This window comes from Saccopteryx bilineata, chromosome 1 (genome assembly GCF_036850765.1).
Source record: "Saccopteryx bilineata isolate mSacBil1 chromosome 1, mSacBil1_pri_phased_curated, whole genome shotgun sequence".
Lineage (NCBI taxonomy): Eukaryota > Metazoa > Chordata > Mammalia > Chiroptera > Emballonuridae > Saccopteryx > Saccopteryx bilineata.
The window spans coordinates 299,094,351-299,117,313 of record NC_089490.1 but is presented as its reverse complement, the minus strand read 5'-3'; the positions used below and the strand labels follow the sequence as shown (position 1 = coordinate 299,117,313).

The 22,963-nt window shown below is 40.7% G+C and overlaps 1 protein-coding gene across 1 annotated transcript in view; it reads right to left on the bottom strand.

The window, feature by feature from the left end:
- Window positions 1-22,963, bottom strand: part of SPEF2 (sperm flagellar 2) — a 167,731-nt gene that overhangs the window by 32,997 nt on the left and 111,771 nt on the right. The window contains 5 exon segments of the mRNA XM_066244327.1: window positions 4,286-4,503; window positions 9,251-9,389; window positions 11,459-11,587; window positions 13,765-13,912; window positions 19,914-20,094. Coding sequence (XP_066100424.1) covers window positions 4,286-4,503; window positions 9,251-9,389; window positions 11,459-11,587; window positions 13,765-13,912; window positions 19,914-20,094 — 815 coding nt within the window.

The following is a 22,963-nucleotide window of genomic DNA, read 5'->3' as shown; positions in this document are numbered from 1 at the left end:
CTGGATAGCTTCTCAGCAGAAGCCAAATAGCTATGAACTGCACCTCTACAGACATTAGGGAGAGTACTGACAGGCTTACAAAAAAACCTCCTTATGTGGGGACAGAGGAGCACTGCTAAAGTGTTCTCTTTTTTACTGACTCCAAATTGCTTCCAGTGGAGAAGGGCTATCTTCCTGATGTGCCTGGCACTTGCTGTTTGGAGACAAGATGCACCTATACGGAGCTCACCGTGGTACAAAAAAATGCATTCTTTTTTGTTTGGGATGCTGTGGTCCCCGGCGAGCCACATACCTCATGGTTTAATTCTACTGTATGATGCTGTTTTTTTCTGGAAGTGTTCTGGGGCAATGCTGCAGGTGGTATTAATAATTAAGGTATATGCATCTTCAAGATATGGAGCTAATGTTTTGGTAAATAAGAATAGTTTACACCAATATTGTATAGTGCTATATATTTTCTAATAATATATTACTATATTTATGTCATTAAATGATAATGGTTTATATTACACTTAAATTGTATGTTCTCTGTACCACACACTTTCTAAGCACTTTATATATATACTAATTACTTTAATACTCATAACAACCCCATTAGTTACCCCATTTTGCAGATGAGGAAAAAGAAAGGTTAAAGAACTTGTCTAAGATCATACCACGGTCATTTGACAAGAGCTGTATTTGAAAAGAGCTGACTGGGCCCTGGTAAGTAGCACAGTAGAAAGAGCATCAGCCTAGCGTGTAGACTTCCTGGGTTTGATCTCTGGGCTGGACACACACAAGAAGTGACCATCTGCTTCTCTTCCCTTCCTTCTCTCCTTTCTCTCTCTCTTTCCCTTTTGCAGTGAGTGCCTCAACTGGTTCAAGCATTGTCCCTGGGCACTGAGGATAGCTCAGTTAATTTGAGTATCAGACCCAAATGGAGATTGCTTAGTGGATCCCAGTCAGGGCACATGCAGGAGTCTGTCTCTCTATTCCCCCTCCTCACTTAAAAAAAAGGTTAAGACAAAAGAAAAGCACTGTCTGACTCTTCTTACCCGTGGATGAGTCTTCTTACCTATCCAGCCATGGGTAAGAAGTGAATTAACATGGAAAGCACATATAAGGTCTGGGACCATGCCAATGTCGGCTATTATTATAATTCATAAACTACTAAGTCCCCTCTCTGCTGGGAGTATGCTTGTGGAAATGGCTCCTGAGATGGTCAATGGAACAAATGTCCTGCTGATTCAGTGGCTATTTCTACTAAGATGCTCTTAAGATCCCAAACTATGACTCTTCACTAGGTAACAAGAAAAATGCTAGCATGACAGGTTTTTTTCATTGTACTTTGCATGACCTTGTATGATTATCACACATAAGGTCATTTTTTCCAGCAAATTTGTCAATCATATCAAGAAATAATATTTTCTGTTTAATTACCATCTTTATCAAAGGACACTTAGAATCACAAGCAGCAGAATTTGACCACAAAAGGAATGCTGACAATAAGAATTACAGAATATGATGTGTTTTCAATTTTACATTATCTTTAGTGAGAACTATTTTGATGAAGATTTAATTATCAGGCAGATTAGCTAATACTCAGCAGAAAACTCCTGAAGCTTTAGTTCTTGCCATTTATGTCCTGATAGTAGCTACCAATCACAAGTACTTAAAGTATCCAGTCACTTGTTTTAATCAAAGATTATCTATTCCCTTCTATAATTTTATTTATGCAGAATAATAAAAGTTATAAAGTGTAACAATGACATTAAAACTACTTGCAAATTTGCTTTAAAATCTCACTGTGGAGCCTGACCAGCTGGTGGTACACTAGATAGAGCCTTTCCTGGGACCCTGAGGACTCAGGTTCAAAACCCCAAGGTTGCCATCTTGAGTGTAGGATCATAGACATGACCCCATGGTCCCTGGCTTGACCCCATGGTCACTGGCTTGAAGCCCAAGGTCGCTGGCTTAGGCCCAAGGTTGTTGGCTTGATCAAGAGGTCACTGGTTTGGCTGGAGCCCTTCGGTCAAGGTATGTATGAGAAGCAATCAATGAACAACTGCAACTATGAGTTGATATTTCTCATCTCCCTTCCTATCTCTCTCTCTCACTAAAAAAATAAAACAAACAAAAAAAACTTCACTGTGGACCTAGTAACATGATTGTTATGTGCAAATACAAATGGTTTTTTTTCCCCTAGAAAAATAATCCATCCGTTCATTTTATTTTAATATATTTTAGTGAGCTTAAAGTTTTCATTTCAAATACCATAGCTTGTATTGGCAAATATGAAATTGGATAAAAAATGCTCATCTATTTTTAGCTTAGAAACAAGAATTTTCAAATTCAAGCAGGAAGTTTTGTAGGATCACACACTGAGAAATATACCAAGTGCTACCAATGCTCACCATAGTTTCAAAAACTGTTATTACTTCAACTGAGATTGTTTTTTGATATTGTAGAGTTCTAGGGTAAAGATAATGAAAGGTATTAAAAAAGATTGTTTTCCAATTCTTGGGAAAAATATGACAAAAGACTTCATTAAAAAGATAGAAAGGTGTGTATCCTTTAAGGAAGTAAACAACAATCACAAAAATGTGGAAGGAAGGTGAAAGTCAGAGGATGCTTTCAGGGGCCAGGTGAGATGGGAAGTAGGAGTTAATGGCAATTATTGGACTTGCTTGGGGATTGGTAATGTCAATACTTTCAGCCTGACTTCGAAGTTGACACGAGAGAACTTCTAATTCTGTGATTCTGGGATGCAGAAAAAAACTACTGTTTTCGCCTTCCCTTTATAACATTAGCAAAAATAATAACAGTGACTCTTACTTCTATTGATAGACTACATACATGCTGTGCTAATTACTTTACGTGTAGTTGAGAAGCAACATATGCAATAGGTATTTTTTTTTCAAATGATATAATCAAGTTAATAATAAAGAAAAGGGTTTAAACTGCTTGCCCATAGACCAATGTTTTTCACCTTAATGATTATGGACTCTATAATCTTCATATAACATCAGGGTGGGTAACTCTTTTGTGGACCAGCACAAAATGGACCATAACTCATTTTGAACCATCAAGATCCCCAAGTCCCACAGTATTACATAGCCTTGTGTTCTGCATTAATTACAACCAATCTTCTTAAATCCATGTTTAGTCCCCAGGTTGGGTGGGTGGAAGTGGTTCCCCAGACAGAGGAGGCCTCCCCATCTGTTTACCCGCAGTTACCGCAGGTTGGGGAGGAGAAGCAGAGCAGGGCTCTGGCCTTTATCAGAATGTCCGAACTCATGCTTCATAGCTACACGTTCCCTAGTGGCTGTTCCCCAACTTTCAATATCCTCTGTGTGCTTCCCATTAAATCTCTCTTTACTTCCTGCAGTTCCTCCCTCCAAAGTGTTGTTCCACACAATTTTCCCTGACCACCTTACTGCACACTGATTCTCCTTTGCTTTGCATTCTTGAGTACTTTTATAACCATGTTCTTGTTCCAGAAAGAGCCTAAATACACATTTAGATGTTCTCATTTTTCTGTCTTTTCAAATTTTACTGAGGCAAGTGGTTTTCCTTTTACATCTACTTTGTTAAAAATATAACTATCTCCCTCCTTCTCTCCCTCCATGCTTCCCTGTCTTCTTCTCCCTTCCTTCCTCTTTCTACCATACTTTGAAAGCTGTTGTATTCTACCATAGTCTGAAAAGAAGATTAATGTATCAGTTGACATCTTTTAGTCCCAGGGGTCTCTAGAGTTAATCTTTTAAGACATACACATGTCAAGTTATAGCTGCTATTTGTTATTTATTTTTAAACTTTTAGTTGAAAGATAAACTCTGCTTTTGAGGTTGGATCCAAGAACACATTGTGATTATCATCAGGACTACTAAGGTCTCTTCTGAGAGAGATTAAGGGTGGTTGATAATTTTCAAAATCCACATCCACAAACTCATTATCCCAACACAAAGCTTAAGCTAGAAGTGCGCACAAAAGCCATCTCTCAGTTGCCCCATGGAGTACAGCTCAATCTACTCACATGCCTGCCAGGCGTATGAGAGGCAGGAGAAGAGAATTACCAGGAATGAAGATCGCCACACTGCCAAAGCATTAGTCACCATCTTTTACCCTGTCCATTTAATTCAGATCTATGTTGTATGAAGCAAATATGAGCTAAACTAGAATCAAGTTAAGGCTCATTTTAGGGCTATGTAATCCCAGAGAGCTGATTTTATTTGTGGGCAAGTGATGGCCATTCTGGTTAATCCTGAGATTTTTGCTCTTTCATCATGTTTATTTTTCTTACCACTAGGTTCTACGTCACAAAGACCGTCCAGCAGCTCGATGGTCAGGGAGCCACTTTCTTCCTTCTCCACAGGTGGAGGGCGCAACGGAGGAGGCGGGTCTGGAAAGATTTTTATGTCACCATTAATGAAGAAGTCTTCTTGGTCTAAGTTAAGTTCATTCTGAATTTCTGTGAATGTCTCAATGTGATAGCAAGCTACCTCAGTGAATTTTTCCACGCTGAAAGTGGAGAAAGGAAGAGATGGTTATCCCTGTTAAAGATACTATTAGATTAACACTGATGCTTGTGAGATAGACACATAAAGTTAACACATTATACAGCTAAGTTAGTAAATAGATAAGTAAATGTATTTTAGAATCAAAATACATGCCTGCTATAGAGCTAACAGCCCTACAGTTTATACAAAGCTAAACAAGAAGAGACTTCATTAAATATGGTTATAATTGTATTGAACATATTTTACTACATAAGCAAGATTATGTCAAGATATATATATATATTTCATTCTAAATATGAACCAGAATGTGGTTATATGCCAGGGGGAAAACCTGTAATGTATGACTATTAGAATAACACATTTGTTTGGAATCGGGATAAATGATAAAGTGAGTCAAATTTAAATAAGCATATATAAATTTAAGTATAAGCCACAGTAGTTAAGAACCACTGTGGTGCAGTGAACAGAACCCTGGACACTGAGCTCTCATTCCAGGATGCTCTCCAGCCACGGATCCAACACTCCCTAGCCATAGGTTTTTGGGAATGTTACTTGAATTCTCTGAATATCCTATCTCTGCAATGGATTCAACCACACACAAATCCGTATCTTATGATTATTAAAATGAAATCACATGGGACATGGATTTAAGCTGTCTGGGAATTATAGTTATGGTCCTAATTAAAAGCCAGAGAAGTTTTATAGATAAGTACAATATCCCTGTATTATTGCAAGAATCTTGTTTACAGCCTGCAACAAAGATTGAATATAGCCGGAAAATGCATATTTAATCGCTCTTACTATTTTAAGAACACCAAAATATTCATATACTGAAAATATTTAAAAATAGTACCAGTTGTATTCTTTCAAAAGACACTTCTGACTTCAACTCTAGCATGCTGTTTATGAGTGCTCATAGAGTAGGCATTATCTGATTGGTTTGTGCTTGATGGTGTTTGTGTAATGGGGGCAGAGAAGAAGGGCACTGGCTATCTGAGTTTACAACTGGTGAGTGGGGAGGGATTCCAAACGTAGACTGAGAGCAAGCCATGATCAGTATATCAAAATAAGTGTGCCATCTGGTGAAAATTACCCAGATTAAAACATAAGTATGAAATTTATGGAACTTAGTCATAGAGAACAGTTTATGAATTTGACCCCAAAGGCAAGGAAAGAAGAGGCAAAAATAAATGAATCAGGGTATATCAAAACTGAAAAGCTTCTGCACAGCAAAAGAAACTGACAACAAAACAAAAATGGAATGGGAGAAGATATTTGCAAACAACAGCTCTGACAAGGGGTTAATATCCAAAATATACAAAGAACTCATACAACTCAACACCAAACAAATGAACAATCTAATTTAAAAAAAGGGCAGAGGACCTGAAGAGACACTTCTCCCAAAAAGACATACAAATAGCCAACATCTATAGTAGAAGGTGCTCAACTTCACTAACTATTAGAAAAATGCAAATCAAAACTACAAAGAATCAAAACTACAAAGAGATACCACCTCACACCTGTTAGAGTAGCTGTTATCAACAAGACAAATAATAACTGTTGGAGAGGCTGTGGAGAAAAAGGAACCCTCATTCACTGCTAGTAGGAATGGAAACTGGTATAGCCATTATGGAAAACAGTATGAAGGTTCCTCAAGAAATTAAGAACAGAGTTACCATACAACACAAAATCCCCTCTTCTGAGTATCTAACCAGAAAACTCTAAAATATTTATTTCCAAAGATATATGCACCCCTTTGTTCATTACAGCATTGTTCACAGTGGCCAAGACATGGAGACAACCAAAGTGTCCTTCAATGGAGGATTGGATAAAGAAGATGTGGAATACTACTCAGCCATAAGAAAAGATGAAATACTATCATTTGCAACAATACGGATGGGCCTTGAGAATATCATGCTAAGCAAAATAAGTTAGTCAAAGAAAGCAAATAAAAAAAGTCAGAGAAAACAATATGATTTTGCTAATATGTGGGATATAAAACTGAAACTCATAGACACAGATGACATATGGTGGTCAGCAGAGGGAAGGATGGGGGTGAGTGGGGGGTAAAGGGGCCCCAATACACGATGATGAAAGATGATTTGACTGGTTGGTGGGCGCACAGTGCAGTAGACAGAAACGTATGCTTTAAACCTATATGATCCTAGTAACCAATGTCTCCCTAATACATTTAAAAAGAACATAAAATAAAATAAGGGGGAAAAAAGAATGGGAGGGAAAAATGTCAGGAAAACAAAAAGTGGGATTTGAAGCTCAAAAGGATCTTATAGCTCTGGGTTTTTTTTAATCTCTGAAGAATTTTTGTAATAACCAAAACAGAAAGTATAGTTAAACAGTCTTAGCAGTCAACTTATTGTGGCCGCATTCAGAGGTCAGAGATCTTCATACATCTAATAAAACTCCAAAGCATTTACACTGATGCCCATGTAGACTTGAGAGCTGTGACTCCTAAGGATGAAGAAGATGTTTTCATTTCTAAGTGACAGGCAGAGAACAGGACTGAGCATCATTACTCTGTGATGAGTAACAGAGCTGGGTATTTAATACTAAAATAATTTTAAGCATTACTGCGGTCAAGTTACTAGGCTAAAAAGTGTGTGTGTGTGTGTGTGTGTAACCATAAAGCAACAGATATAAACAACTGGGACAAAGGTTTTACAACAGGACTTTCATTATGAGAAAAGGATTGGAGAAAACAAACCAACACAATCGTCTCTTAGGTGGCAAAGGTTGCTTCTGTGAGTACTTGCCGTCTGTATCCTATGTCTACTATGTCTATAGCATCTACTAGCTTTTCTTTCTTTTCCTATGCCCTTCTTTTCCAAATGAGAAGAGGAGATTTAGACAGACTCCTTAATGCATCCCGACTGGGATCTACCCAACAACCCTGTCTGGGGTGAATGCTCTGCCCATCTGGGATCATGCTTTCAACCGAGCAATTTTTAGCACCTGAGGCAGAGTGCTAAAAGTCATCCTCATCACCTAGGGATGATGCGCTGGATATAATCGAGCCATGGCTGCGGGAGGAGAAGAGAGAGGGAGGGGGAGGGGTGGAAAAGCAGATGGTTGCTTCTCCTGTGTGCCCTGACTGGGAATCGAACCCAGGACATTCACATGCAGGGGCCAACACTTTAGCACTGAGCCAACGCTCTACCACTGAGCCAATCGACCGCGACCTGCATCTTCTAGATTTTCAATCAACGTTTACTGTAAACTGTAGTGTATCAGAATCTAGATCTAGTGGAAACCTGTGAAATACCCAGTTGGAATGTCTCCTTTTATAAGTGAAGCGGGACCTGAAGCAATTACGCACACTGCTAAGTCCTGGGCAATGGGGGAGCCCAGGTCTCCTGCACAATCAGGACTCCTGAGTATCACTTGAGGGCTGTTTCCACCCTGCTGAGATACTTCTTTACTGCTTTTTTTTTTTTTTCTTTTTTCTGAAGCTGGAAACAGGGAGAGACAGTCAGACAGACTCCCGCATGCGCCCGACCAGGATCCACCCGGCACGCCCACCAGGGGCGGTGCTCTGCCCCCCAGGGGGCGATGCTCTGCCCATCCTGGGCGTCGCCATATTGCGACCAGAGCCACTCTAGCGCCTGAGGCAGAGGCCACAGAGCCATGCCCAGCGCCCGGGCCATCTTTGCTCCAATGGAGCCTTGGCTGCGGGAGGGGAAGAGAGAGACAGAGAGGAAAGCGCGGCGGAGGGGTGGAGAAGCAAATGGGTGCTTCTCCTAGGTGCCCTGGCCGGGAATCGAACCCGGGTCCTCCGCACGCTAGGCCGACGCTCTACCACTGAGCCAACCGGCCAGGGCTCTTTACTGCTTTTAAGGGAGAAATAAAAGAATGATACTCACTGGCTCTTAGGAACAGTGAGAGTCTGGAAAACCTTTGGAACCCATCAGAAAAATCGAACAGGTTATTACATATTACCCTTCGTGAGAATCGGCATGGCTGATGAAACATGTCATGACTTCTCAACCTTCCATTAGTTGTCACTGGCTAATAATTTCCAGCATTACAGAGATATGAAACATTGCCTTACTTCTGAAAAACATTTTTTTTTTCATTTTTCTGAAGCTGGAAACGGGGAGGCAGTCAGACAGACTCCCGCATGCGCCCGACCGGGATCCACCCGGCATGCCCACCAGGGGGCGATGCTTTGCCCATCTGGGGTGTCTCTCTGTTGCGTCCAGAGCCATTCCAGTGCCTGAGGCAGAGGCCACAGAGCCATCCCCAGCGCCCGGGCCATCTTTGCTCCAATGGAGCCTCGCTGCGGGAGGGGAAGAGAGAGACAGAGAGGAAGGAGAGGGGGAGGGGTGGAGAAGCAGATGGGCGCTTCTCCTGTGTGCGTGCCCTGGCCGGGAATCGAACCTGGGACTCCTGCATGCCAGGCCGACGCTCTACTGCTGAGCCAACCAGCCAGGGCCTGAAAAACATTTAACAATTACCTATAACCTTACCTAGTAGACTAAGGTCCTCATCGAGGAGCATGAAAACCAAGCTCTTAGATAATGTGCAAGATTAGATATTGCCATCTATCCCTTTGAAACATGAGTCACCATTTGTGAAAATCAATACAAAGACTGGTACATGTAATTTCTTAAAAGGTCAACATTTCTATCTGTAAATGTAATTTGCATTTTATACACCTTAAAATTTTTTTGTCAGTTTTGGTCTTCAGGAATTACCAAAGTGTATTTTTAAAAAGTCACGCAGCACTTTACCTGGCCATTTCATGTAAGTACCTCTCCCCAAGCCACTTTTCCATGAGTTTATATACATCGACCACCTTTGTTACTAAATCTTCAAGGTGAGCCAACGCTTTTGTCTTTATCAGTTCAAGTCGGAACTGTGTGGCTACTTCTATTTAAAAAGAGAAATAAGGATTTTTAAAAATGTATTCTTATGTACATGCATTTTCTGATGAACTGAAATTCAATATTAAATCAATCATGCTTCAATTTCTGAAGCTTTAGGTACACATTAAATCTATAAACAGAGATAAGTAATACCCGTTCACCTCATTGAGAAGCCCGTGTAATGTACGGTTGAGTCATTTGACAGTTTAGTAGTTAAACCAAAACTGTAGTTGAGTCTTAACATTTATTCTACTTTATAGTAATGTATTCTTTGATAAGTTAGAACAGAAAAGCAAAAATAGATAACTTCCTAATTTCAGAAGGGGGAAAGGTACAAAGTCTCTTGAGTGCCCTACTTCAGAACTTTGGGAAGCCGATTCCATTGTCTCTCTCAGCACGGGGAAAACCAAGGCCAAGGCCATGTGCGCCAGGGCCCATTACTGTCCCTGGTCTACACTATGGTCTGTGGATTTTACGTCTAAAATATCTTCCCAATCTTTTGTCTTTGCTTTTTCCATTACCATTGGTCTAGTCTGGGCATGGAAGATGTCACCTACACTAACACAATTGCCTCATTTCTGCTTTCTCTAAGTTCTTTTGCCCACCCCAAATCCATATCTACCTCCACACTCTCCAGAGAGATCTGTCTCACCTGCACATGTGATCACAGTTGCTCTCGTGCTCAGAATTCTTCTCTAGTTCCAAATTTCCATAAGAGAAAATGCAACCCTTTCTTGGCAAGGCTTGTGTGACCCTCTATGGTGTGGCCTCCCTATGTCCCTGGTCACTCCTTCCCAGAATTTGCTGAGAGTCCGAGCTACTCACAGCTGGTCATCTATTTCTCCCCTCCCACCACCTCCCTGATTTGCTCCTTGGCAAACTTCCTCACATTCTACCAGTTAGGCTCAAGCGTTAATTCACCTGCTGGGAAGTCTTACTTGACAGCTTCCCCCAGTGCTCTCTTTGTCCCTTAAGCCAACCTCTAATATCACAATATATTACAAAGGACTGTTGCATTTCTCTTCCTCCAGACTAGGTTTTATTTGTGTTAGTTTTGTGTTTGTGTATATACAAATGTGCTTCCAGCAACTACTGCAGGGCTGGCACATAGTGGAAACCCAGTAAACATTTACTGTGTATATGAAGAAATTTAGCCACAGCAGGGATCACATATCAATGAACTGAAGATGAAGCGGACTTACAGAAGAAGTGGGGACAGGCAGTGGGGGAGGAGGCGTGTCCTGCCTTTCCTGACCCCACAGATCTTCCTGTGTTCAACTTACTTCAGATTGTACTCTTGGGATTATGAAAGCAGGTGGTAGAGGGGCAAGGGGAGGGGAGAAGAAGAGAGAAGAAACATAAAGCATCCATAATAGTTAATGGTCATTGAGTAGTTAATGTGTCCCAGCTGACTCAATGATGTAATTTTATGATTTTGTCATTTAATATATTGACCGTGGTTCCTTTCCTATTGGGAAACTTTCACTTATTTTTCCGATCTTTTCCTGTTCCACTTTGCAATGCATTCCACAAGGGACAGCTTGAGAAGTGAGGAGGAGACTGTCCTGCCGAGTCATTACTGTCTATAGCGGAGGAGGCCCCTAAACATTATTGATCAGTGACTGGCTCTTCTATGGGCTCTGCTTCCAAGAACTCACTTTCAGGGCCTGTTCACCTTTGGATAGAGTTTATTCTTCTAATAGATGCCTAAATTACTCTTATTATAATACAAACTCTTATTATAATACAAAGCTACCTACCAATCTGTAAAATCACACCAACTCTAAAATATTCTTTGCATTTCTATTCTTTGAGATTATAATTACTGCAAGTTCTCTCCTAACCCTTTCCCAAAGTCTCTTTGTTTCCTTTTGAGATCCTAGCAGCCAATTAATTATACAACCATCAAATCTAGTCTTTCTATGGCCACATAAAAACAACCAACTGAATGCTGTACTTCTCAATCAGTTTGCTTTGTGTCCTCATGGACACAGTTTGAGCTGGCGGTGGGCTGTTTGCCTAGTGGTCTATTTTCTACTGAAACGGGTCATCTTAGTTTTTTCCAGTTTCTACCTTCAAATTGCAGGGCGGCAAGATGTTCTTCCTTTATTTTGAGTTTCAGATCATTTTTCTTTTTTATTTCAGCAAGCTCCTCTGCTGTCAATGTTACAAGAGCGGTTTCTGATGCACGTGGTGATTTACCTGGAAGGTCAACAAAACCTGCCAAGTGAGCTTACAACAGACAGGTGTACACACATGGTACTTGGACAGAACAAGTGCAAAGTAAAATGTGTAGCAATATACACCCTTAGTGACTTCCAAATACGAGTGACTAGTGAAGTCTTTCCCTGAGAACTCTCCATGTGGCATCTGCGCTGGACACAGACCAAAACACCCCCTTTGTGTAGCATCATAAGAAAACCAGGTTGTGCAGTAAGTGCTGACATGTTGCCGACTCCAAAGAGGGTGCAATTCAGAGTTTGGGGATAGAAGTTAGCAAAATCCAACACATGATGAATATACCATTAGCTGCTTGCAGGAGGACCACTCTGTAGAGGTTACTTTTCTAGCCAAGGGTTTCCCAGATCCTCATCAAGAAAAGAGCAGAGGAAAACCTCAAGAAGGTATGGCTGAAAAGTAGCTGTTGGTCAAAAATCTGCCATTTACTTATTTATCTTATAACTAGGGCTTAACTACAAATGCTTCAGTGGTTACATAAGAAAATTGGAAAACAAGAATGTGTCATTATTTGAGAATGTGACAGTGTGATTCTCAGTTGCAGGCCCAGTTCACATAATTAATTCTACTTGGTTGCATAAATTGTTCTTTAAGGTCCTACCTCAAGGGGTTTCAATCTGTTAAAGCAGGCATAAGTGTAAACAAGAAATTGTAATAATATGCATTAATTGCAACAGTGGTTACATGTATAACAATGGTAGTCAACCTGGTCCCTACCACTCACTAGTGGGTGTTCCAGCTTTCATGGTGGGCAGTAGCAGAGCACCCAAAGTATAAATAAAAAGGCAGATTTAACTCTAGTAAGTTGTTTTATAAAGATTTATTCTGCCAAACTTAGTGAAAATCTGACATAAAGTACTTGGTAAGTAATTATTATTATATGCTTTAACTTGCTGTAACTTTGCTTTATAAATTTTATAAAGTAAAGTTACTTCCCTACTTTATAAATCACCATTACTGTGGAACCAGTGGGCGGTTAGAAAATTTTACTACTAACAGAGATACAAAAGTGGGCGGTAGGTATAAAAAGATTGACTACTCCTGATGTATCAGTTACAAATAAAAGAGTTTCATTTCCTGGATTCCTGTTTTATCATCTGTGAAATTAAGAGATTGGATTCAACTAGAGATCCCATTAAAGTAAATTGAATACATAGCATCAAATGTTGAGTATATTTTTTATTCTTATTGTCTGAGATGGAATGAAGGGGCGTGTCCTTTATCACGGTGCTACTTTTCTGTTTGCTTCAAGTGCCCCCACTCTCCCTCACCACCCCCATTCTCAGAGCTGTGTTGTAACTTTTACCCATGACTGCTTAAATGGCCTCCATTTGGGAAGTGTTTCCCTGACCCCTCAGCTGGTGTGAAGTGGCCTTGCTCTCAAGAAACTCGCCCTGCTCTCCCAAAGAACAATGGCAGGTGGAATGTTCTGTGCTGCTAGACTACAGTTCTAGCAGGGCCAGACCATATTTTTGTCTTTCTAAAATTCACCATTGTGTTCACAGAGCCCATCAGAGTGTGTTTCACATAGCAGATGCCTAACACATTAGAAGCAATTGGTGAGTGGAGTGACCTGTGTTCATAAACTTCCATCTTTTCCTCTCCTGCTCCAAGTCACTGCACAATCGTATAAGTGGAAGCACTCAGAGGGGAAGGTGATGTTGGTGGCCAAGGGCATGCTCACGGTTACCTGGAGGTCTCTCCCCACCCATGTCTAATCTGCAGGAGGCCTGAGGAAAGACCTGCTTGAATAAAATCTGGGGCCTGAATTAAACCTTAAACTTTATATTTATACATAATTAGCTTTGAACTTTCTCTTGTTTACCGTAGCCAGTGTCAGCCCCTTTGCGCACATGTTTCAGATAACACAACGTCATCTTGGAGTTCTTTTAACATATTCAAAACTGCCTTTGAGGTTAATTCTACCCTGGATATACTTGGCTGTATGGATAAACAAGTTATGCAGGACTGGTATGCAATATGATTTTCCAAATAACACAGTTCACAGAAGCCTGGGTCTCATGGGCAACCTAACGAGCAGCATTTAGGGGCTTGCAGGCTAGAGTGCTTGGTTAGATGCTGCTTTTCTACTGAGGTGAGGTGTGAGCCTCCATGGTTCTGGATGTTAAAACCATGAATACCTTTCTCTTTCTTGTCTGCCTTTTGTTTCTGGGGTGGCTCCTTTTTGGCTTTTTTATTAGCGTTTGTCGGAAGAAATTTTTCTTTTGTTTCTGCTGGCTGGTTTTCTTTTTCTTCTTCCTGGAGCCTCTGATGAATTTCAGCAGCCACCTGGTTGTTCAAGAGCAATGTTTCAGTTAGGGCAACATTTACACAATGTGATCATCATTTGGATTTAGTCCTCATGAGGTTCAACCAAAACCACTGCGAATAACCATGCTGTGTGCTCAGTCTGCACAGAACACACGCTTCAAGGCTTAAACGGACACCGGGCCCTGATCTGAAATGTGGCTTCCCTAGGCCACCTGTGTGGAGGCTGCTTACTGTCCCCAGCCCTGCCTGCAATGAATGCCTCCTTCTGGTTTCTCACTGTCACCTCCAGACCGGGACAGCTCCCCCGTTATGTAAAAATTCCTTTCTTTTTAATCTCAGACTCAATGGATTTAACTGCCCCTGTCCTTCCAAGTTTCTGGGATCTCTTGGTCTTCAACCAGGGGCATTCCCCTATCGCAGTGTTTCTCAATACTCAACGCCCCCTTTGGAATTTGTAAAACAGCTTCTCCTAATCACATTCCCCTCCATAAAGCTTTAATACTGCTGAAGAGACAGTGTCTGTCTCGGTATTTTAGGTATGACTGTACTTTCTGTGTAAAATGGGTAAGAATTTTAATGCTCCCCAACCAGCTTTGGAGAATGCATGCCCTGTACTAACTGGGCTTGTGGACACTTAGTCCTGGCTCCATTTCTCCTCTAACACTAGACCATAGCCCAGGAAGGTGCAGTGCTCTGAAGGAGGACTTGTGCTGCAGGCTAACTCATTTGTCGCTTCTTAGCTTCCTCCACTGGGGGGACTTTCAGCTTCTCTCCATCTTGTCAACCCCCTCCTTTCAGTCTCACACTATTCTGGTTTGCAAAATTAGCTGTGTGGCCATCCCATAACAGCTGATGAGTGTGTGTAGGGGTGTTGCCAGGATCCCCCTCACCCTCCTCTGGGCTGGCTCTGTGCTCCAGCAGAAGAGAGGCCTGGCCTTGGGGCTTGTGTAGCTGGGCTGGGCCTACAGTTAGAAAGACTGGACCTTTTGAAATAAGTCCGCCTGCCCCTGGAGCGAGGAAGGGCGACTCTGGTGTAACCCTGAGCCATGAGAGCTGAGACAGAATTCCAAAAGGAAAAAAGAAAAAGTGCACACACCCTGGAGGCAGGATTCACTAATGGTTCGACCCTGAAATATTAATAAGGCAACTGGTGAGGAGATGACAGACCACGAGGGTTTATTTAGTGAAGTTTTTACTTTGTTCAAGCCTGACATTATTTCTGGAGAGAATCATATGAGGGGTTGGAGGAGAAAGAGGAAGTGGGTAGAGGAGAACAGGAAGATCAATGAGGTAAAATCTCTATTGTCAAAGCCATGCTTAGTCCTGGGGGCCAGATAGACCAGCCTGCTCCTGCCCTCTCCACATTCCTGCCTGGGGGTCAGATAGACCAGCCTGCTCCTGCCCTCTCCACGTTCCTGCCTGGGGGTCAGATAGACCAGCCTGCTCCTGCTCTCTCTACATTCCTGCTGCACTTCATACCCCATAGCCTGGCATAGAACTGCCCCCAAATGTTTCTGTGAGCGTTAAGCGTCACCTCATCCTCCAAACGGACTTTAAGGCTTCTGAGAGCTGGGCCAGTTCTTCTTCGTATTCTTCATAGAGCACCCTGCAGTGCTCATAAAGGATGCCAAGAAAATGCTTGTTAATTGATGGAACTTTTAAATAATCATATTCCACAGAATACACCCACAGCTTCTTCAATATCAGCAGAAACTTGGTGAAATACAGAAAAGTTTCAAAGAGCAAGCCAGTGTTATGTTGTTTTCTTAATCAGATACTCTTGATAAAAATGGATTTCATGATATATACTGTACTTCCAAATTCTCAGTAAAGCTGAAAGCAGGCTTGTTAACATTCCCCCTCATAAATTGCAAGCAATTTGTTTTTGAATCTGTTCTTGCAGAGCATGAGGTAAGCTAGCAATTTCCTTTAAAATTGGATTTGCCTCCCCTGTAAACAACCTTGTGTTGGTGATGATGATGATGATGATGATGACAATTATCACCATATTCATTTTCTGCCCACTTCCTTCAAAGACCTTTGGGTCTTTCTCCAAAAAAAAATTAGCATAATTCACAATACATCCAGCAATTTAGCTTAGAAAGTTGAAGAAACCCTAGAAATAACGCCTTGGCATTTGTGGGCATTAACTATGATTTGTTTCTTTGAAATCATTACCTACTTGCTAATTAGAAGAAAGTTTTGTTAAAAATTAGCATAGCATCCTAAGTGGCTAGCTCCTGGTAACTGGTGTGGGCGCAAGCCTGTGTGAAAGTGCTCTGTTTCAGAAACCCTAATCTCACTGGCATTGTCTTCCCTGTACGATTTTACTGAGTCACTTCTGTCTCATTTGGAACTCAACATTTCCTTAAGGTCCTGTGAAATCACAGTCATAAATGCCTCTTAGAAACATAAAAACAGGATTCAAGTATAATTATGAGTACTATCAATTACTAAACAATTCATTCTCCTGTTCTTTTTATGTTTTTTTTTTTTTTTAAAGTTCCACCAGGAAAAAAGTACAATTTGGAATAAATATTTTAACACAATGATCTATTATATTTACAAGTTTTAAAACACTTTCCATATATGTTATTTTATTAAATCTTTCCACTATCCAAGAAGGAAAAAGTAGGTAGAATGTCTTCCACATTATACATTGAAGGAACTGAAAGCTCAGAGTTTCCAAAAATCACATAGCTTAATCAGGGGGGTGAGCCAGTGCCCCTCGTGTTGTCGGATGCTCTCTTTCTAACAATGTTTCAGCAATTTGAACTATCTACATGTCATATTTTTTTTTGCATTTTTCTGAAGTTGGAAATGGGGAGGCAGTCAGACAGACTCCCGCATGCGCCCGACCGGGATCCACCCGGCTTGCCCGCCAGGGGGCAATGCTCTGCCCATCTGGGGCATTGCTCTGCCGCAATCAGAACCATTCTAGTGTCTGAGACAGAGGCTACAGAGTCACCCTCAGCGCCCGGGCAAACTTTTGCTCCAATGGAGCCTTGGCTGCAGGAGGGGAAGAAAGAGACAGAGAGGGAGGAGAGGGGGAGGGGTGGAGAAGCAGATGGGAGCTCCTCCTGTGTGCCCTGGCCGGGAATCAAACCCGGGACTCCTGCATGCCAGGTCGACACTCTGCCACTGAGCTAACCGGCCAGGGCCTACATGTCATATTTTAAAATGTCATTGCCCCCAGGTAATTTTAATGGGACCCACAAGACTTGTAAACTATGCTTATGTAATTGAATTAACAATAAAAATAATAATTCATTTTTTCTCTAGAACTGCTAGATCTGGTTTCCCACTCCGGTGCTTGGTAGCTTTTGTGGCCCTTGAGGTGATCATCACTGTCATGGTTACTGTCTTTCAGTGTGGCAGCAGCTACAGCCCAAGACTGTGTTTAGGGCTTACTATCATGTTAGATGTGGATATTATGATAGGTTTAAAACTTAGTTAGTATTCAAAGAAATAACTAACTAAATAAAAATTACAAACAATAATCTAGATAATAAGAGCCAAATAAATGCGAGAAACAATAACTGTTATAAGAATTAGAAGAGCATATGATCATAGGAGGCTAGGGCATCAGGAGACAAGCAACCAATGGTCAGGAATCAAGGTAGGAACTAGTTCTATAGACTTTTTTTTTTTATGGGGAGAGAGAGAGAGAGAGAGAGAGAGAGAGAGAGTGTCAGAGAGAGGGATAGACAGGGACGGAGAAATGAGAAGCATCAATCATTAGTTTTTTGTTGCACATTGCGACACAGTTGTTCATTGATTGCCTTCTCATACATGCCTTGACCACAAGCCTTCAGCAGACCGAGTAACCCCTTGCTCGATCCAGTGACCTTGGGTCCAAGCTGGTGAACTTTAGCTCAAGCCAGATGAACCCGTGCTTATGGCAACCTCGGGGTCTCGAACCTGGGTCCTCGGCATCCCAGTCTGATGCTTTATCCACTGCGCCACCACCTGGTCAGGCTAGTTCTATAGACTTAATGAAAGTATAGGGTTTATGTTGGTAGGAGGAAGGAGGAGTAGAATTTAGGAGAGAAAAATGGCATTAGCCAAGGAGTTGAAATAGTTAATGGCTATTGAGTATATAAGAAGCAATATCTAGTAGTTTATGACAGGGTTTGAATGGAAAAATAATCCCAAAGAAAATAATAAGGACTAAAAATAAAATTAAGGAGAAAAAAACGAAAATAAAATGAATCAATGGAGTTGGGAGTTAGTTCTTTGAAAAGGCTGACATAAGCGATAAGGTCTGGGTAAGCTGACCACAGAAGGGGGATGCACAAAGCTAGATCCATCAAGTAGAGGACATACAGAGTCCCATTAACCCAAGCATAAGAGGGTATTTTAAAGAACTTCCCACCAATACATTTAAAAATGTAGAAATAAAAAAATTTCTAACAAAATAAAACTCACCAAAACCAACCAAGGTTTTTTGGTTTGTTTTTCCAAGAAGAAACAGAGAATAGACATTACACAGTATCTATAAAAATAAATGAATCCCTGGGTGGAGGGAGAGACAGAAAATTCTTCCTACCTGTAAGCCTAAGTGGCTTCTTGGTAAATGCTATCAAACATTTCAAGAAGAAATAATTCCAATGTCCACAAAATCTCCCAAAGCTATATCCCAATCCAACTTACAAGGCTAGCATTACCTGGATGCTGAAAGCTGGCAAGTTAGACATACAAAAAATTCAAAAATCCTAAACAAATGATTAGGAAGACAAATTCAGCAATATATGGGAAGGATGATGCTTAGTTGCAATGTTGGACTTATTCCAGGAATGTGATGTAAGTTTAACATTAGAAAATTGATCAATATATTTCATATTAACATAAAATGCATAAAAAATTATGTGGTAATTTTTATAGATGCAGAAAAAAGCATTTGGTAATACAATTTATTAAAAAAAACAAACCTCATAGTCAGCTAGAAATGTAAAGGAATTCTCATAATCTGATAAATACTATCTGAAAAAATATTGACAGCCAACATTTTCAAGTGTCTGTAGAAAAGACTTGTCACAGAACGAGGATGGAGATCTCATTGGTGGACCCAGTGGGGAGGATGAGGGAACAACAGTCATCGGAGTTAAACTCCACGTGTGCCTTCTGTAGGGGGTGGGGTGTTGCCTAGATTTAAGTTACCTGCATGCTCGTCCTTACTCCTTTCATTTGATGCAGGGCCATGGCAGGCAGGGGACCATCACCCCTTACCTCCCAGGGAAGGCGGACAGAACATGAACCCTGAGGCCTTACCTCCCAGGGAAGGCGGACAGAACATGAACCCTGAGGTCATACAGACCCTGCTTCAAATCTCATCTCTGCCCCTTCCCTGATGAGTGACCTTGGGCAAGTTTCTTAACCTTTCTGGACCTTAATTTTTCAATGTAAAGTGAATAATAATATTTATCCTGTAGGTGACTTATGTAAAATGCTGAGCAGAGCTTATAAACTAGGGGCCTAAAGGGCAGATGTATATTTTTCTTGGCTCTGTAAATTTTTTAAAAATTGATTTCATTTCTAGTGGGTTAAAGTCAGTAAGTTTCACAAAAAAATATAAATTTTTGGCTTTTCTCATTAAGTTAAAAATCTGGTCATATTGGGCTTCATCCTTAAGTGGTGAAGTTGGTTAGGGCCAAGTAGCCCCTGCCTCTTCAGACAAGGGTGTGGTCTCTACTTGGCAATCATCCTATCCCTCCCAATTGCCTTGCACTTGAGCCGCCTCATTGACAGTCCCTGATTGGCCCGTTGGGCCCCTGCACTGAGAATCCTGCTCATCCACGTAGAAAATAACCAAAATGTTGGTTGATTCCTTTCTTGATCTCATAGTATTTACTGTTTTAATTGTTTCACTTCATAGTATTTTCAGAAACAAGCAGAGATATATAAATGGGTACAATGCTTGTAAACACTGTGTACATTTTTTATTCATAGCCTATTACCAACATTGGTATTTAATGAACGGGTATTACCGAAAGGAAGTATGAGAACAAGCAGAGCTTACCATGTGAGATATTGCTAAAGAAGCCTGCTGCCAGGTGTCCATTATGAGCTTCTCATCTGTCTCGAAGTTCAACTCTACTTTTTCGAGCGAGTGATCGACCTTGCCCTTCAGTATGCTTTTCGATTTGACTTTGGGCACAGCTGAATCCGGAACAATGGATATTCGGGAAACTAGAGAAATTCTTTGGAAAACAAACAAAAGAGAAATATAAAGATTTGATTTAACAGAGTTCTATTTTTTAATGACCATATTACTTTGTGAATTTTCTTGTCTTGCTTTAAATCTAAATTTTCAAAGTTTTCCTGGTAGGACTCTTTAAATAAAGACTACAAAAGACTATTCATATTTTGTGGTCTAGAACATCTTAAAAACAGGAAAAAAACCCTAGAAACAAACATAATTTTCAGGTTTATTCTTAGTAATTATGAGTAAAGAGGGATTAAAAGATGGCAGTTATGAAGAAATGCAATTTTGAAATTTTTCCAGGGCATAAACTTCCAACAAGGGGGTAAATCATCTATGAATAAGCAAATCACGTAGAACTGGACATAATTTCTTTAAGATGCTAGCATCTGGCTTCCTGAAGTGGGCAGTTAGAAAGTGGGGAGTGATGACGTGAGCTCTGCAAAGGGGTGCACATTGGGGCAGTAACATCTTGGTGGCGAGCAGGGGAGAACTCCTGCAACCTCCCTGCTCCCGAATATGGACCAAGCCCATCTCTTTTTTTTGAAAAGTGATGTGGACACTCAAGAGTTACACTCTCCCTCCCCTTCTGTTAACAATATTGCTGCTCCTTAGAAAGTTCAAAGCTGCCCTGGGAATGTTCCATCCCCTGAGGATCCTAGGATCTCATTGGCTAGCAGGAGCAGTAGAGAGCCACAGGGCAGAATGCTCATTGTGGCTCATTGTGACTGGGGTCCACCTTGGTCACAGAAACTGAGAAGAGCATTCAGCTTGGGCAGGGAGTGCAGAGAGAGGAGCTCTAAGCGTGCCTTTGCTGAAGTTTGTGGACAGACAGGAGTGATAACGAGAACATACATTTGTTCTCTGCTGGGGAACAGAGGGGTGATCAAAAGGATGACTTTGAACCCCAGCAAACAATTGGCCTTGTTTTGAAGTATCACAGAGGTTTTTTTGAACTTGGCTTTTTGATTCTTGGGGTGCTGGGAATCCTGACAGTGTATCATCACTATGAAGGCAATGTGCTGAGGAGCTACTTACTACTTGGAGTGCTGCCACCCACAGGACAATCTGCATTTCAATAGATGAATAATGTCAAACCTCAGTCCAAGACACATGAGATTCACATGTTTCATAAGTTAAGGCAAAGGTTGTGTGATCATCTCTAGATTTTTAACCCACTACAACGTGTATTTTCCAACACCTTGCTTTGGAGATCAGAGTGGTGGCTTATCGTTTAGAAAAGAGTTTCAGTTTAGAATTCATTTACTGGGAAAACTGATTTAGCTAGCTCTGCCACTATCAGTAGATATGAACTGGGACATGTCACTTGACTTTCTGAGGCTCCGTTCCTCCTGAAATAATACACATATAATAATACCATTATTATTGTTACTAATTATTAGTTATTAGGTTGTTAAAGGAATAAAGTAGACAGGCTCTGTGAAAATGTTTAACACTGTCCTTGTTTTCTATATATGTTAAAGGGACTGGTTGATTGGTAGGTGAGTAGATACATTGAGAGGCCCTTAGACTCATAGCAGTGATTTGAGGTCGAGACTGGTGCTGAGTTGTTTTGTAGAAAATGAGCACTGGCTGTTCTTTTGCCTGTTTCATTCTAACCAACATTAATAGCGTGCCCATTATGCCTGACTTGCTATTTTGTGCTAAGAACAGAATGCACTGCTTCTGTGGACACTGAAACTTGGTCTCCTTTGATGGCTCTGATGGTCCATATTGCCTTTGGAACTTTTTATTGTTTTTAATTTCAAAGTTCTCTTTCAGCAGCTTGCTGAGTTAAAACATTTCTTCTGTATTTGTATCCTGTGTTTTCTTGCTTCCAGATGGGCCTGACAGGGACATGATGGGAACTAGAGGGAAGAGGTCTAGAGAGAAGGAATCGGCTAAGATCAATGTATAACCCCACTGCGTTCAGGTTATTTCAAATCCTTTTTGGAATAAGGGGGAGTAAAACAAAGTGAGAATATGCAATGCAATTAAAATAGTGCACATAAGTAAGAACAGTTTAATTTTCATATTATACAATAACAATAATAGTCTTAATGAGAATTACTGGGACTAGGTCTCAAGTCTTCTGATTCTCAAACAGGGTACAAAGTGCTATGAGGATTTTGTTTCTTGTAATCGTCACAACAACCCTACTTTGCTTAAGAAAACCAAAGCTCAAGATAGTTGCAGTGACATTCCAAAATGAGCTAAATTATCTCATATTACTTACATATAGCTGGTAAATAAAAGACCCAGGATTGAAACCAGATCTGACTTCAAAACATATTCACTACCCCACATTCAGTCTGAGCAACTCCTGTTACCCATATTGACTGAGCAAGCTTATAAAACAACGCACATGCACTACTTTTAATCGACAACACATAGCTCATCTCCTTGGATATAAAATTTAGTGTTTGGAGTCTATTTATTATTTTAAATATCTAACTTATTTTTTTCCTCTTTCTTGCTCCTCATGATCTGCTTATTGGTCACAAGGAAATATTACTTTATTCCCTAATTCTATCTTATTGCTTTATTAGAATTAATTCATATAATTTTTAAGGATTTTGAGTTTTCTCTTTTATACCTTATTTTAATTCTTACTGTTTGCTCTTCTAACGTTTTATAGTTGGGAACCACATTGTGTGACTTAGCACCACTGCCACTCTGTTTCTCAAAGACATTTTTTTGTCTGTTCATAGCTTCTTATGGTTCGGCATCGTGTACCCACTTATTAGTGCTATAAAAATTAATTATAAAACTTTTATATTGCACAGGAGTGCTTAGCTGAAAATATAATTTGTGTTCCACCCGTATCACTAAGTTAAGGGTCTTGTGGGCCGGAATCTGATGTTAGA